Source organism: Pygocentrus nattereri, chromosome 10, assembly GCF_015220715.1.
Source record: "Pygocentrus nattereri isolate fPygNat1 chromosome 10, fPygNat1.pri, whole genome shotgun sequence".
Taxonomy (NCBI): domain Eukaryota; kingdom Metazoa; phylum Chordata; class Actinopteri; order Characiformes; family Serrasalmidae; genus Pygocentrus; species Pygocentrus nattereri.
Genome location: NC_051220.1, coordinates 20,562,078 through 20,580,218, shown reverse-complemented (window position 1 = coordinate 20,580,218; position 18,141 = coordinate 20,562,078). Strand labels below are relative to the sequence as shown.

Here is an 18,141-nt window from a genome sequence, read left to right as displayed (position 1 = left end):
ATGAAAAATTTTTAAAAAACCTTTTTATGATTTGTTGTCTGTTAAAAAAGACTGTGAGTGCATGGGTGTGTTTTGCATCACTGGCCCTCGAACAGAAAGCTGCTCTCACTCTCTGTCTTGCATTACACACATAATTAATGGTGAGTTGACAGACTTAATTAAGAAAGCATGTTGCGATTAGATGGAGCTTCCTGGGTATTTTTAAGGATTTATTTGTTCGGAAATCCTTTTCCTTGAAATGGAGAATGTTGATGCTCTCATATTAACTGCAAGTGAAACATACATACAGTACATGTCAAGCAGAGATCCATGGTCAGCATGTAATACAGTATATAAACTAATGAGGCAATCTGCCCTGGATGGCCTATAGGGAGACCAGCCATTGAAATTACTCTAATGTGCCCCATCACCACAGAGGTCCAGCCTGCAGGACCATGCCTCAGTTGGCTTTTGTGCTATATTCTGTTCATATTGTCTAAGGAATGACTATTGTCAGTGTTTTCTGTCATGTTTTGTCCTCACATTGTTCCAAACAGTGAGAGATTTGATATGATAGATGGATATGTTTCTTGCCCTCCCTGACTTGGCTCCCTTACGAGAGCGTGAAACCAGAGCACTGCTGCTGGACACTCGTTTCCCCGGCTGGAGCGGAACATAGTTAACATCGGCCTGACCCACAGCCCAATGGCCACGCTCATAAACTTCCTACCTGGCACTTTACTTAGACAAGCTACATGTCCTTTCCTCTCACAGACACCTGTTTCTGCTAGCACAGGCTGGCTAATATAGTGAAACCATATTAAAGTTGTACAGTGGAACTGAACAAAACATGAATTTGCTCTTCCAGTAAGAAATGCTGGCATAAGATTTTCTCTTTATACTCTTTTTTTTCTGATTTGTTTTGAATCCATTACTAGGCTTAATACCAAAATTTTCAAAGCATCAAGCATAATTAGATTTTTTTTTTCTTTTTTTTCAGCTGGAAAGCCTCCGGTTCTTTAGCTTATTCCTCTTAACATGAAACATCCGTGACTTCTCCCAGTCTCAGATTTGAGTATCTGAGCGTTTATGTTTTAATAAGCCTTCATTGTGCTGTACTCCATCTGTGTTAATTTTAGGTTTCTAGCCACCATTAGGTGGAGCAGAATACTAGAGAAAAGCCCTATGGGGCATGATCTCCATTCTGACTCAGAGGAGGGCATCTGGAAGGTAATTTCACACAGTGGCAGTTACACAACAGGAAACTGGAGCTTCTTCTGTGGAGCCCAGATCCATCGCTCCACAGGATTTAATGAGACTGCAGTGGAGGATGGAAACAAAATGAATTTTGACTTTTGCTCTTACGTGAGCTAAGCTGCAGTTTTTAAGAAAGAAGACAGAAGTGCTCTACATAATTCTCTGCCCAGTATGACTAGCAGGCTGATTATGTTAACTTCATATACAAGTTTCAAGAACATCAACGATCAGTGGTGTTAGTAAAATGTTACAGTACCCAAAAATGTCTTATGTCCCTATTTGGTACTGTATAGAGCCATTAAAAAATATTCTGTTTAAACTGAACATTTAAGGTTCTCCATCATGGATTTTATATGATTATATACATATACCATTTAATGTGAGTTTACACACATGCACACCTGTGTGTGTGTGTGTGTGTGTGTGTGTGTGTGTGCATACATGTAATATTTATGCAGTCTTTGGCTTTACTCAAGGAGAGAAGTGGCTTTACTCAACGTTTTTAAGAAAAGCTTTTGCACATTGGAAACTGAATATAAGCTGCTCACCTTAACAAGAGTTCAGGGACGTAAGTGTTGTTAAAGATGAAACCTCTCAGTTGAAGTACATTGGACAAATGCCCGAGGGCACTGAAATGATCAAACCGAAAGTGGCACAGAGGCTGAAATATGTTAGCTGTTTTGAGGTAACTCTAGAATGTCATATCAAAGTTGACGGCACAAATTCCTGATTTTACACACTGTGGATTGTTTTGTCCTATTCAGCGATATTGCGGTTTTGTCTCCTTATGACATTGTGTCCGTAGGCAAGGCTATATTGAGATCTCAGAAGTATCCACTGTGCTAGCTCTGAGGAAGGCTCTAAAATTCCTCCAGTGGTCTTGGCTGCACATCTTCATGCAGCGGTACCATCATTTCCCCATATAAAACACTCTTATTCTGTATTTTTTAATGTGACAGATGAGCTGATTTTGTAATGGCTGTACCCTTGTGGTATTTCATGGTGAATGAATCATTATATTTACCATCAGACACATTGCTAATACCCTGTTGCTATGTTTTGCAATCTGGCCTCTCTGATTGCTTGAGTACAGGTGTCATTTGTCATGGAGAAAAAGCCGTAAGCTTCAAAGAAGTGCAGCCGTAGCAGTTTCAAACCAGCTTTCAGCTACAATTAAAAAGTGACGATGGATGAGTCTCTTAAATTTCAAGTCATAAAAGATGTGTTTATTTCTGTTATTTCATGGATTTGCCTCCCGCTAAACAGCAGTATGACTCTGTATGAGGTACTATATAGCTTGCCCACCCACTTTAAATTGTGTCTGGCTGGAGAAAAATTTGCATCTTTTTGCACTGTTTTGTGGCTTCTTGCTGCAACATATGGTTTTGAACTGGAAAGAGGAAAAGAAGAACTGTCTCAAGTACTTTCTTTTTCTTCAGTGGATGCAATATAAAGAGGAACATATTGAAACTGGCAGAGAGGCAGTTGTCTCAATTTTTGTGCTAGTTTTTTGTCGTTTCTCTCTGCTAATGTCATCAACCTCTTATGTTCAAAAAATGGCAAGTTAGAATAGGTAAAAAAAAAATCAGATTTTAGACAAACTACTTTGAGTGAGACTTGTATTTTGAGTGTTTTCTGTCTGTTTGATTTGGAGTATCATTTTAACAGGACATACTTTAGAGAATAATGTCTCTTCAAGCTGATTGATCAGCTTTAGTTTAATATCAGATTAGGGGATGTTGAGGGTCCCACTGCGCCTGTTTTGTCACTTCTCGGAAGTCGTAGGTGACTTCAGTAGATGAGTCAGCGTGTGCGTGTTTGTGCGTCTCCTCCGTCTTTTGTGTCTGATGTTAACTGGGTGCATGTGTGTGAACGTGTAAATTGGGCTGGAATGCTGTGTCCTGCCAAACCCCCACCCCAGACACCCCCCTGGAGATAAGTGAGATAGAGCAGGGGATGTCTCGCACATCACTGCCCCAAGACTGGCACACTCAGCTCCCTCACACCATCTGCTCTCTTCTCTTCTCTTCTCTTCTCTTCTCTTCTCTTCTCTTCTCTTCTCTTCTCTTCTCTTCTCTTCTCTTCTCTTCTCTTCTCTTCTCTTCTCTTCTCTTCCTACTCTGTGTGTGTCCATTTTTGGTCTCAGTTCTCACACTCTGAATCTGTTATTGCTTTTAATTCAAAATCTTTTCTTGACAGTATGTAAATAGGCTGACCATGACGTATATATCGCTGTTGTCGGAAAAAAGCCTTGCATCTCCAAAATGACCGCTTTACAGGAAAAGGAAAAAACATTTGACCTTTAATGTAAGTCAGTGTAACCAGACTTTTTCCAAGTCATTTTGGACCATTTCTTTTGGTCCATTCATCATGAAATTTGCGCTCAATGTAAAGGGCAATAGGCATTTTCAAACTTACACAAATCTTCGATCAGCTAGCTAGAAATACATCAGATTTATGTAAATTTATATATATTCTTTTTTTTTCTTTTTTTGAAGAGGTACTTCTAGGAAATCAAAGGACAGCACAATGAAATAACAGCGTCAAAAAAAGACGCTACTGAGAAAAGAAAGCGAAAAAAGCTGCTGCTGTTCTCAGAACAGTGAAATGACCACCCCAGGTTCCAGTTCTCAACAACACGGAATGTATTTGGAACTGCTTGGATTGTGAGACACAGAAAATGCAACCAACTTCTATTATAATGGAAAGAGGCAATGTAGATACACTAAATACTAAATATTATGTACTTGTATCAAATTTTATATTTAGTTGGGGCTTCTGTTTTTTGTTTTTGCCCTGATGCTAAAAAATGAGTAACTTGCACTTAACATCTCTTTGGCTTGGAAACTGAGCGGATGATTTTGCATGGTATTCCGTAATAGCTAAGATAATAATATAGTAAATAACAAAACAATAAATGATTGCTGCAGGTGTAGTTCCAAGCTACAGCACTGCTACTCTCTCCTAGAGACATCCAAAGATTATTTGGACTTTCTAACCTGTCTGAACATTTATTTAATCTTCAACCTGGCAGTATTTCTTTCTAAGAAAACCTAATGCAAAACAAGGTCAGCAAGCTAACTCTGCAGTCGTCTTAGACAGCAGGGTTTAGTCATTCCACTCATTTTAGCTTTAATGTTATTCCACATCCAAGTTTGCCTTGTTTCAGTGTAATAAGACTGGATGTCTAAAGGCTCTGTGTTTGGTTGTTTATCCAGTGCAGTATTTTCCTCATTCTCAGTGCATGTCTTTAAAAGTAGTGAGGGGAGGATTTGCTTATGCTGAAAGTAAGCAGATAACTGCTCATTAACTGCCTGTCAAACAGCAGCCAACCTAAATACCTTAAGAAGCTTTGAAATAACTGTGATGTTTGGAATGAAGGAGACTTCCTTGTTTTGCCATGTGCCCCACTCCCTAAGAAATAGCAAACAGTTATTTAAAATATGGTTTGAATGCTTTTTTGAGGGCAAAGGAAGTATTTCTGAGGTATTAAAGAATATTTTGAACCATATTTGTACCCTGTTAATAGCATTTACAGTCTCCGTACTTACTTGACCCTTCGAAATCACACATAACAGCATATTAGAATTTTATCTGAATTCATTTTCACAAGTAGTTTTGCTTAGAGTTATTTGTAACTGAAACAATCAGATAAATTCTGTCAAAAGTGCAGGTCCTAAACGCTTGATTGATACAAATGATTTTTGATGGAAAGTTAATGTATTGTGTTCAGCCTTGTTTTGAGAAAAAACATGCTTTACATTTTGCAATTTTTATTTTTAATAGTTTATTAAAACATTAAAACAAACAGAAAAACAGACTTGAATCTGTTTATATAAAATGTAAGTTGAATGTAACTATAATTGTAAATATATTTTTTTGTAATTAAGTCAATACATAATTGCAATTAATAATGTAATTGTATAATTGCTTCATTATGTGTAGCATGGCAAAACACCACTGATAACTGCAGGGCTAAACTCAAGTATATTAACAGATATTGGCAATAAATTGGTCATTATTAAAATTTCATCTACGTATTGGACAGTTTCAATTATTGGCACCACACACCAGTTTGTGCAAATGGTTTGGACTTTTGCAACAATCAGTGCTTTAGTAAAGATCAGGGGTAGAGCTGGGTTTTTCAGTATATGAGTGCAAGTCAAATACACTTAATAAAGCCTACAGTAACTACTTAAGTATGAACGTAAATGTAATATTGATATTAGCATTTATTTTAGTTATAGTATTTATTTATTTATTTATTATGTTTGTAATATGTTATGTAATATTATTTATTTATTATTATATTATTTATATTATTTATTATTTATTATGTTCTAAAATAAAGTGTTTATTTTACTTACATTAAACTGCCATGCAGTTACTACTGTTGCTGGCTGTGTAAAGCAAAAGAAAAGGCCTACAATTTTAGCCAAGGAAGAAAAAAAAAGATTTAATAGGGTAATAGTGAGTAGATAGCACAGTTTTAAAGGAGTTTGTTGCCTTGAATGACCAGCAGCTCTGTTGTTGATGAACGTTGTTGAGTTGCTTACGTGCTGAGAATTTTTTTTTATTGGTCAGCTCAGTTTTGTCCTGTTGAAAGCTGATTGTATCAATTATAACAATGCATTTTCATTATTGCATTGTAGTTGCAAGTATGAATAAAAAATTAATTTTCATTTCCATGCATCAGTTTTCACAAAATGCTAGCTATTTCCCATTTTCTCATTCTCAGCTTATGATTGTTCATCAGTCGCAATCTGAATTTCAGTTGAAAATGCTGCAGAAATAGCTAATTTAGCCTACTGAGAGGCTAAAACTGAGATTAGATTACAACACTTTGTTGTAGTCCTAGTTAATGTTTTGGGGGCTTTGATCAAAATTCTAGGCCTTTTTTCTCTTCTGACTGAAAAATGATCGATGGAAAATGGCCTGTTGCTGTTTATAACACATTTTTTCAATGTAAAATATAGCTATATATTACATTTTAATATATACAAAATAATAATGCTTTTCTTTAGAGGCTTGTCAAAATAGTTAGTTAAAATCCCAGAGTTATTACATACTAAGGCTTATAATTGATTAACTACAGGGATTTCAGTGCAAACTGGTTAAGCTATTCTAGGTTATAGAAATGTATAATAAAACTGTGGGCATATAAAAGCTTATGGGTGCACGGAACCCACAACACTCATTTAAGTTCTGTTATAGTTATATATACCTGTTTAGCAAAACACACAAAACACTGTTGCATTAGTGTGTTTGCAAATGAACATTTGCGAATTGTCAAAAATAACTGATACAATCTTCATGGACATTTAGCAGCAGCGCTTGTATTATATTAAGTAATTCAGCTGTTCTTGTCTTCCATAAATCACTTATTGTATGTTTGCGTCAAACTCCAACTCCATCCCAGTGCTGCCCAATGCTTAACTAGACTCTCAGACATTAGCACCATTCCATTTATAATTAACAGCGTACTGACATGTTACAACTTCTATTCACTTACATAAGCATTGTGGACTGAATGATTGTTTATCTTGCTTGTCTTTTGTTGGTGGGTTAAATAGAAAGTATGCGTCTGAACTGTGTCTTGAGTCCTGTGAGTGTATTGTTCACAGCTGAGGGTGATAATGCTCAGATGATGATTAATATTTGGGGGAAGAAGTGCGGATGTGTGATCAGACCCTTGCTTCCTCTTTGCTGACCACACCCTGCAAGTAATACGAGGAGCTTGTTGAGTTGCTCTCTCTCTCTCTCTCTCTCTCTCTCTCTCTCTCTCTCTCTCTCTCTCTCTCTCTCTCTCTCTCTCTCTCTCTCTCACACTCACATATACACACACACACACACACATTTTTGCCCATATGCTCCAGTATACAGCATTGTGCGAAGGCTTTAACCCACTAGACTCATTAATTATATGTGCGAATATATATCCAAGCAGTAAGCCTTCATTTTCTCTTAAAGACGCTAAGAATCAATCCCAAATAAATATTAACACAATAAATTATGATTGTGTCAGTGTGTTAGCTTAACCATTTCCAGACCTCTCCTCAAGGAGGCCTAACATTTACCGTTACCATCCAGTACCTGTTTCATCGAAACATTCTTTCATTAAATTAAAGCAGTGTGCTGGCGATAGAATTGAACAAATTTGTGACCGGAGCTGCATTAAAGAGAAGATGTACCAAATTGATGAAAAGATGAAAAGAAATTCTTTGTTTTTATCAGAGCTGTCATGATCTTTGATTACAAGCTTTGACTATATTTTAGCTTCTCAATGAATCAGCAGTGAACAGTTTGCATCATCATAATGCACATTTTAAATTCTCCTCCATTACAGTGAGAAACGGCCTAGCGGACAAATCCGTTTAAGTGCATTTTCTTTGCCACATTATGTTTTATATCACTGTTGTCAGAAGAAAACCTCCTATCTCCAAAATGACAACTTCACAGGAGAAGGAATAACTTACTTTACTTTCAATGTAAGTCAGTGGAACCAGAGTATTTTTGGTCTGTTTATCATGAAATTTATGTACAATGTAAAGGGTAACAGGCATTTTCAAATTATGTCAAAAATGGAGATATGAGGTTTCCTTCCGACAAGTGATATAAAGTATACATATTGATATTCTATAGCTACGTAAAACAAACATACATTTTAGGCACCCAAACAATTTATGATTGAAAAGCTATTCAGTTCAGCACCGAGCGTTTATTTGCTAAGAAAAATACTAATATTAGAACAAATACAAGTAATGTTAAGATATTTAGTCATTGTATGGCTGTCATTGTGTTTCTTTAACTGTTTCCAACCCTCTGCTCAAGAACACAAAGTATTATTTGTGCAGATCATTCAGTATCTGGTTGGGCTAATCAAGCTGTCATTAGATTAAATCATGTGTGCTGCTGATGGAATTTATCTGTTAAGTGGCTGGGGGCATCAAGGAGAAAGCAAGACACCAGATCTGTGTTCTTCTGGTCAGTTCACAAGATATCAACTACTTTGTTGAAATGTTAAGGAGAAATGTTACTTTTTACTGTATTTATATTTATTTGTGTTTATTATAACGGTGAGTTGACAAAAACAAACGCACAGTTTGTGCTGAAATAAATGAATTTAAATAATTTCCTCATCCAAAATTATTTTTTAATTTAAATCATTTGCTTGTTTTAAAAAATGGATTGAAAGAATTTGCTTATGTATGGATTGAAATAATCAGGTTTTATTGGGAAAAACACTGAGTGCTGAAATGGATTTAAATAATTGGCTAAATACTTTGATGTAGATTGTGTATATAGTCGTATGCAAAAGTTGAAATACTCCCAATATACTACATTTTGTCAATAATACATCCTCTACAGGGAACATAAATTATTATGGCGTAGGTTTTGCACTGGCCATATTTTATGTTTTATTTTTTTCCAAAAAGGTAACGTCAGCAAACTGAAGTTAGCAATTGTGCATTGAAATGTGCAGAAGTGTGTTCTGTATAGAGGATGTGTAACTTATTTTCACTTAGAAAGTCATAAATTATTATTAATAAATTAAATTAAAGTATTGCTAGTTGACTCTAATCATAAGTATTGAGTATGGTTTTGTTGTTCTTTTTAGTCTGTTTTTGTTGTTCAACCTTTTTTTAAAAAAAAATTGAGTACTCGATTAAATATCAAAATAATGGGTGTATTACTTGATTACTAGTATAATAAATAGCGAGAGCCCTAGTATACATGTTTATTTGTGTGTTTTTATCAGCCAGATAAAATAGTTTTAAGCGATTTTTCTCATGTGCTCAGACTTCAGTACTGTATACGCATATACTCACACCCTTCCCCACGAAAGGAAAGTCCCGACGATACAGGTTATGAACGCCCCTCTCATCCATACGTTTGGCCCAGGAAAGTCTCGCACAAGCAACAGGATCGCTCTCACTGAACACTTTCCAGGGTCATCATGTCAGGCGGTGTGTATTAGCTCATGAATTGCATGTATGTGTGTGTGTGAGAGTGTGAGAATACCCTGTAATGTATTAGGCCTTCTGAGGGAGGAGGAGGAGGGGGACTAAATGGCAGCCACAGTACATTTTCATGTAAGCACAAAAAACCCAATGTACCTCAACTATTGGTTTTAATAAAACGTCCTCGCTAGCGGAATCCTCTAATGGAATGTAAGATCAAAGGCATTAGGTTACTGTGTCTCCAGAGAGGACTTTTCTTATTTCCTCTCTGCCGTCTCCTCCTGCACAGATTTGCACTGATAATTTGTCATAAATGATCACCTTTGAAAGGCCTGCAGCCCTTTGTGTAAAGGGAGGGAGAGAGTGTATATCCGTCCCATTTCAAGCTGCAGCTTGTTTCCGTGAATAACGTGTTCACAATGAACGGGAACAGATGTATTCCTCACCATCAGATTGGGAAAGTCTTGTTTATCTGCATATTGGGATTGGGAAGGCTGTGTTTTTGAATGTGGGGTGGGGAGGAGTTAATGATGACGCTAAGTTCTTTTGTAAATGTTTATAAATTGTCATTTGAGCTACCTTGTTTTTTTCATTCACACACTCTCTCCTATTTCATCATTTCTCAGGTAACGCTATGTACATGGGAAGTCAAGAAATGAGCCTGGTTCTAGAACGAGATAACTCAACCATCCGCCAGCACCTCAACAAGGTACCTGTTCAGCAGCATTTTAGCAACTACACAAAGCAGTGCAAACAAAATTAGTTCAACAATTTACTCAAAGAAAGTTGTTGGTATTTTGCCATTTTCTTTTAAAGCTGCAAAACTGAAAGAGTTAATATAAACAACTAACAAAGTGCTACCTTAACATATAACTACACATATTATTGTGCAGTGAGCTCTCAAATCTTTCACAATAAATCTACTCTTACTGTGGAAGACACTTTTGTACTGGTTACACCTGGGCTATGTCTGAAATGCTATCATGTATGTGCAGTCTGTACATCACTGCATGAGATGAATGTATACCAGCATACGTTGCAAGTCCCTTGTTACTGTGCAGTGGACAAAGGAACATTAGCTAAAAGATTATTAGTTTGTAACCAAGCCTTCTCAGACTCTTTTGATGGTGCAGTAGCTCTGTACAGTTAAAACAACGATGTTAACTGGTTTACTGCTTACTACGCAAAGCAAAAGACACAAGACAAATCGCGCTGTCTGACTGTCCCTCGCTCGGTCTCAGGTAGTGAGCCAATTGCAATCTTGTTATGAGTATACACATCTGCTGACAACTTGCTAAAGCTTTGGTGCTGAATTGCACCAGTAAAAGGGGATTGTGCCCCTCTAAAATCCACCCACAAATTCCACTAGTCCGTGCTCTTTGGCGCTCATCTGGAGTGCTATCAATAACACAAGCAGCACATGCTAGTTAGTGAAACACTATCGTTCGCTAAAGGAAGCTAAATCTCTGTTTTCTTTCTAATTCTCTCCTCTCAGTTTAAACCGGGTGGTCCTAAACTAGGGTAATGCCTTCATCAGCATTCCCCTTACCAATCACAAGGCTCTTGCCCCGCCCACACATTGCTATTTCCGAGAGCTAACCCAGCATAACCAAAGTCTAGCAAACTAGACCACCTGTCTGTAGCTGCCTGTTGCTCGTTCACTCATTTATCCGTACACAGTTAGTTTGTCTGTTCCTTCGTTTGGCCATTTCTTCAACTGTCCATCTGTCTGAACGTCACTTCTCGCTGCTTGTCTGTCTGCATGTCTTTCCATCCCTGACTTTCTTCATCCAAGGCTTACCTTAACATAGCTGGATAATGATTTTAGTTCTGCAGGAGGGCTGGAGCAGGCTAGGAGTGTTGGACTGATGATTGCTCTGATCAATGTTTTTAATCCGTGTTCTGTCATATTTATATGTTACATTTTTGTTGGTGCTTTGCTGGATGTTTAATATAACAGTCAAGGTTAGGATCACACATTTTGTTCCCTGGGACTTTTCATCTATGCTATCTTAGGCTATGGCCATGGGACTGGCTTGTTGTCCCCAGGACTGGCTTGTTGTCCATCATAAAATGATGACAAGCACATCATCACCCTCTACTTTGAGCTGTTTAGAAATTTCACATTCAGTTTTTCTCACCCTTATAAGTCCACATTCTTACCCAAAGTTAGGCCAAAAATGTTCATGCTTGTACCCAGAAGTGCTTGTTGCAAGATCACATCAGGCCTCAAGAGACTATACACTGCCTTGCTTAGAAGACATAGCCTAAAGACAACACTGGATAGTCACAGCAGGAGTACGCTTCTGCCCTGGACAGCCCTCAGACTTTTGAGGGCAGTGTGTTTTGTAGTGCCACAGTGCTAAATTAGATCAGAGGAAAACTTTACTATTTCATACTTTACTAAATGCATAGAAGACGTCAGTTAATCTTAAAGAAGCCAGCCTTCACTGAAGATGCTAGCAGAAGGTTTTTTGCTGAGAGCAGCTCAAAGGATACAAAACCAGAGCAAAAACCCTGTGTGCAGAGCCCTACACTCTCGGGGGGCATTGAAAAAAAACACAAAATGTTTCTGTGTGTGTGTGTGTGTGTGTGTGTGTGTGTTCGTTCGTTGAATGCATCGCTCTGACGCTAACCAGAGGCTGCATGCATGCAGAGTGGTGGGATGTGGCTGGCTGGGATGTCGATGACTGGTGGACTTTATCTGTCATCAGTTAAAAAGGTGATATCATCACCGCGCTCACTCTGCTTCTCATATGCATCACATACCTTAACCTTAAGTGTCACGAGACATACAGCACCATCCGGCTCCGCTTTGCTGAAAAGACACAGCCTAAAGACAATACCGGATAGTCACAGCAGAGGCACACTTAGTGATAGCTGGGTAAAAAAAGTTAACATCATTTTGTACTCAACTAGTCAAGACGTTTGGTGTGCAGAGTTGGTATTTTTCAGTTTTGTTCTGGGGCTATGAAGCAAAAGTGGAGCACAAATAATGGAAGCTCATATCTTACCAATTAGCACCATGAAAGCTGCACGACTATTTTCAAGTACATAAAATGTATGCTAGGGGGCAGTGTCCAAACCGTGGTGTACAGAAAACAAAGAGGAAAGTCATGTGTTTCTCCTATCTCTCTGGTAATTAATTGTATTTTGAAGATGCAAAAATCGATAAAAATGTGTATATTTGTAACATTGTACCTTTTCTGCCAGCCACTTCTCTCCATTTGATTTTGTACCAGTTTCAGTCTGGGCTTGGTATAGCTTAGGTCTCGTCCCGCCCCCAACACAACCAGATAGCCAATCAGTGCAGTGCAGAATCACACAACGCATAATTGAGATTTTGGCGGTGTGCCCACTGACACATCAGCCTCAAATAATCACACTTGCCTCAAACCATGCGAAATTGAGTTAATTGATCTTAATTAGACTTGCTTACATGGTTTCTGACGCTGTATGACATTCTGTTATTTATAAAGGTAAAAATAAAACAAATGTAGGAACCTCTTGCATGCTGAATTTTGTCTGTACTTTTGTTCTTGTTTGTTATTATTTCTTCAGGGAAACATCCATCTTAAGTAGAGTTACCATCTTAAGTAGAGTTTAAAGTGTTTTCAGTGAAAGTTAGAACATTGCGTCTTGCCCAAGGTTTGTCAGACATTGCATGACAAAGGCAACTATCTCCTTTGTTCTGTAGCTCCAGCTCAGTGTGCGTGCGTCCCTGTTTTACTTTAATGTGCTTTGTTGTAGTCTGGGTGGTTGGAACTACCAATGGCTCGCTTGCCAGTAACCTCGCCAGAGTAATTCTTTTTAAAAGAACAAGAGGTGAAGACAGGAGGTCGTATGTTTGAAACCCCTTTTCAGTCTTTAACTACATGCATCTGACTCCTTTATTAGATTTACAGGCTGTGGGGAAATCGATCAGGCAGACACATGTAGAAGCTATCATGATTAACTGGCACGGTCAGCAAAGGCCAAACATTATGCAATTCATCAGCAGAATCATGCCGAGTAAATTTGATCTTTCTATTGTGTACAGCAATAGACAGCTTTACAATAAATAGCCTTCAGCAGTCAGTAGGGGAGGTTTTTCCTTGTCTCCTAAACGCTATAGGCGCTGTGTGGCCACCCGACTGTGGGAAATGCTCATCATGTTTCTGTGAGGACAGCATCACATTTTTATTGTCAATCTTTCCTGTATTTCATAATAACTTAATAAATAGTGATTGTTTTGCACTTGCAGTTTCCAGAAAGAGCTCAGTCCGGATTTGCCATGTTTTTGTGTGTGGGCTTTACCACCACTGAGGCCGCCTGCCTTTTTTCTTTTTTTCTTTTTTTTGTTTATAGCATGTTGGGTTTTGATGATAATACAATATGTCTCATCAGCTCAGTTCAATCAGCTCATACCCCACCAAAGGCCTTTATTAACAGCGGCACAAAAACAAAATAAAAAAAAAAAACAGCCGCACTGTAAAAGATGCTGGGATGGTTTGGGATCCTGCCCAGGGAAATGAAGACGCTTGCAGTTATTTACTTCTGTTGGGGTTTTGGCATTGTAAAACTGCAGCTTAGGTAGCTTAGATTTGACAGCTGAGTTAATGTGCTATGACTGTCTCTCTACTAAGCTTGGATGTACAGTCTGAAATGCTCAGTTTGGTGTTACCTTGTTTTGGCAGAACAGGATGCATCACTGTGTTAACCTCTTAAAACAGAAAGGCTCATGTAGGCCCATACTTCAGTGTCCCACTTTCATAACTACCTAGACAGCTTGAATATTAGTGCGTAATTACTGAATAATTCATAGCAGTTATCGAATATTAAGACTAAGACTAGTAACTGAATAATAAACCTATATTTCAAGGGGTTAATGGAGGGTAGAATATGAAATTGTTCAGTGCTGTGGCCTTCCACTGAAGGGGCTAAAATGCTTTTCAAATGCATTTAACTATGTAAGATTTTTTACACAAGAGGAAAATAAATAGTGTTTCAGCCCAGTGTCTGTTTCATGATATGTCCAGCGGGTAGGTTTTGTTGACAAACAAAAAGATGAACTATTTAAAAAGTACATTAATTTCACTGACCATTGTTTCTTGTACCTAGGCTGTTGTTCTAGCCAGTTTGAAGTGTAGCAATTAACCCTGTTTCTTTTTAACAAATCAAGTAGTAAGGCTTCCAAGTAAGAGTGTACTTTTAAAAGAATTTCTCAGACATTAACTGGCCCCGCATAAACACAGCAAGTAGTTCAAAAAATGTTATTTTAAAGTGGGAATGACATCAAGACATACCTCTATATATTTCTCTATACACAATGCTAAAACTGGCTATAGGTTCAGCTACAGGTTCTGAATCCAAATTGTCACAGGTATGACAGGTACAGGTTTTTTTTTTGTTTTTTTTTCATTTATTTTAATTATTATAACTGTAAACAATACATGATGAATATACCAATAAAATGGTTTTAAATTAGTTTAAAGATTAAAAACATTGTTACATGAGCTTGTATCAATAGTGAAGGTATTTTTTTTTTCTTTGTCTTTGAAAGTTCTGATTATGGAGATACAAGGTTGACAACAACAGAAATACTGTAGCTATAAAAGTAGCTCTAGTTTCTCCCTCAGCTATGGCTTATAAAGCAGTTAAGGTTAGAAATTAGTAAGTTAAGGTTTAGAAATCTTGCATATAGAGTGAGCTAAATACATATTTGTGAGCTAAAATACTGTTTTTTGTTTGTTTTTACTTCCTTCGTCAGCTTATTTTTTACTATGGCGCTACAGACCACTGGTGTCCTGTGCAGTATTACTGTGATATGCGAAGAGACTTTCCAGAAGGAGACATCCGTCTGTGTGAGAGAGGCCTCCGCCATGCTTTTGTCCTGGATGCCGGGGAAGAGATGGCCAACATGACCACAGAGTGGATCCGTGATGACCTCAGGAGACTAAAGCAATAAAAGGGCCAACATTAGGGATTACACTGACCTACACCGGCTCTACGTTCCAGTTTACAGGAACCTTTACCAGATACACCTTATTAAGAGCTTTTTGAAGGCCTTTATGTGGGCACTGTAATCTATTTGTTGGAACACTGGAAAACATTTTATTTTGATACATGACAAGCAATCAACAGCCACTTATTCTGTTATTTTATGCCATTACAGTATTGTAAGCTGAGCCTTTGACTTGGCAGAAGATTGCAATTATGACCAAAAGCCGGACCATTGTTGGACGTGTTTATGTAAAAGCCACAATCAGGGAGTTATAAAACCGTTTCAGTTTGCATCAAATGCATCATAAATTCCTACCGATTCTCAGAAGAAAAACTACCAAATACAGCTACTCTCTCTTCCAAACATCAGAGCTAAGGACCCTGTTATTTTTGTACTTATACAAGAATAATTAAAGAGTTTATAGTTTTTAAATGTGGCTCTTATGTCACTGCCTGATTTTTTGGATAACTTACTGGTGAGCTTTAGCATGGAACAAGCTCTTTAAACTCTTTCAAACAATTTCAGTGGCTGGGCTGTCACTTCACTGTTATACAACCCCTAATTTTGTCTTTAAAGTGGAATTCCACAGATTAAAAAAAAAAATCTGCTGTTGTAGACCAAACTACGTATCTCAAAGCTATCACAAAAATTCAGGTGATGTATTCAGGTTTCATATCACTGTTGTTGGAACAAAACTACTTTTTGTATTTACTTTCAATGTAATTCAATGGAGGCAGACTTTTTTCAATGTGATTTTGGACTCTTTCTTTTTGTCCATTCATCATGAAATTTACTCACTAAGTTAAGGGCAACAGGGACTTTCAAATTATGTCAAAAACTGAAAAATGGAGATACAAGCTTTTTTTTCGACAGCAGCGATATAAAACCATTCTGTGATGTAGCTTTTAGGTGCATTCATGGCTTCAGACATATGATCCCTGACACCTCTGTGAACAATTGCATTTTCTCTAATTGCAGCATTTTACATCAAAACCACTCTGAATGACTTTGTTTTTATCTTTAATATTTAATTATGCTGATTTTTTTTTAAAGGCAGCCATGTTTTTGCACCTTTCTGATGTTTCAAGATCAAACTTTCACTCAACTAAAAAACTGATCAATGGATAGAAAAAGGGCCTAAAAAGTTTTCCTAGTCAATAATGGCCATTACAATAAACCATAAAATACCGTTCGGCTGTATGGATTTATTAATATGTGTACATTCATGTAGATGTTGTTATTAATGTGTAATTTATAATAATTAAATCAGTATTCAAATATATGAAATGTATTTACATTTGTTGTGAAAAATATTAAAGTACTGCTATTCTCAGGAAAAGGTTGGCATCATCTAAAAAAAAAAAGCAACATGGAAATTCTTTAAAATATAGATTTATATTCCAAAATTGTCCCAATTGTGACTTTTTATTTAAGTGACCACTTCAGGTTTTGGAATTTCATATGTTTTCAATTTCATATGAAAACTTAAACCCTAAAAGCATCTTAAATGGGTTTTGATTTGTTCTCTGTCTGAAATGCCATTTTGTCGTAACAGCAAGAAACCAGAATAAATGTATACTGGCAGAAGTCAAATATGGTGGGCCCTGTGACAGCGGCAGCGACCTGGTACCTTCAGGAACTGCAGAATTATGAATTTTCATGGCTTCCGGGCATGCTTCAAGTTCACTGAACGCACATTCTCTGTGTTGCAGCAGTCGGCATATGAATGGCCCTCAACATCAGGCCTGTCACTCTGAATTGATTGGGTTTATTTCCCAGACAGCGTACAGAGACTCTGGAATAGTGTTTTACCTGAAAAGCTGCTATTCTCTTAGACGGAGAATCATGTGGATTTTGTGGGCCCCCACTTGGCTGCAGAACCATCCCAAGAGATTCTTTTATGGTGAATAGAGGAGCCAAAGAGGGCCCTGTTATAAGGAAAACCTTCCAGAAGGTTCAGAGTCCCCTCTCATGACTTTTTACTGGTTGATCATGCAAGGATCATCCAAGTTTCACTCAAGAACCCACAACAGATGCCCACAACAGTAGATTGTTCGACAGAGCAGTCAATCTTAACAAACATCACAGATCTCAATGTTTTGCCCAATGTTTTAATTCCTGACAGTATGAGTAAGGAATGTCCTTTGGTTTTCAACCCTGTCAACTACTAAACTGAAGCTTGCATTGAACCAGGGTTCTGAAACTAAGAACACATCCTCATCAAGCCCTGCTCTGTCTTTTTTCTACATCTAGTGTAACCTTTAGTGGTTCATTTATTCACGTCTCGTCCTCAGTTCCAGGATTTCCCAAAGCCTGCACACTAGCGATAAATATCTCATGTTGTTGAAAAGCTGAACAAATGTCGAGTAAAACATCTCCAGCTGATCTGCTCCTCCGGACGTCTCGGAGGAAAGACTTGCCATGTAAACCAAGGCCTCTTTAATCTCCCTCTTCTGCTTCTTCAGAAAAGAATGACAAAGCCCCTTAATTTGCTTATCCTTGATTTAAACCAGGAGGCAGGGCTAGTTCATCGAAGGAAATGGAGTAATCCTGCCCGGGTGGGTTAAATTGTGGCAAAGCAAACAAGCTTTACTGTTTTACGTTTCCAAAGAGATTTGAGTTGTTGGGTTGTTTTTTTGTTTTTTTTGTGGAGAATTGTTCCAGATATATACAGGATTTCTCCTGCCAAATATCATCTGCAACGGATCATATTTGTTCCACTGTTCTTCGTTACGTTTTGTTTTGACATTTGTAATACTCTTTGTTCACCCTCCTCTTTCAGTTTTTGCACCAATGTTGCATTGTCTGATATTCGCTGATCTGGAGGAGACCACAGTGGAATAATAGAGCCTCTTTCTGAGAATTTATCGGCCTCCTCATGTCGTTCTGAGGTCTGTGTTCTGGTAATATCTTCATGTCTTGTCCTGTCTTGTCTTTGCAGAAATTAGCATCACGTCAATC

At 37.7% G+C, this 18,141-nt stretch overlaps 1 protein-coding gene across 1 annotated transcript in view; it reads left to right on the top strand.

Moving 5' to 3' along the window:
- Positions 1-16,462, top strand: part of ldah (lipid droplet associated hydrolase) — a 68,149-nt gene extending 51,687 nt beyond the window's left edge. The window contains exons 6-7 of the mRNA XM_017694412.2: positions 9,824-9,906; positions 14,947-16,462. Of these exons, the coding sequence (XP_017549901.1) occupies positions 9,824-9,906; positions 14,947-15,144 (281 nt within the window). The 3' untranslated portion in view covers positions 15,145-16,462. The remainder of the gene's footprint in view (positions 1-9,823; positions 9,907-14,946) is intronic.
- Positions 16,463-18,141: the final 1,679 nt, after the last annotated feature.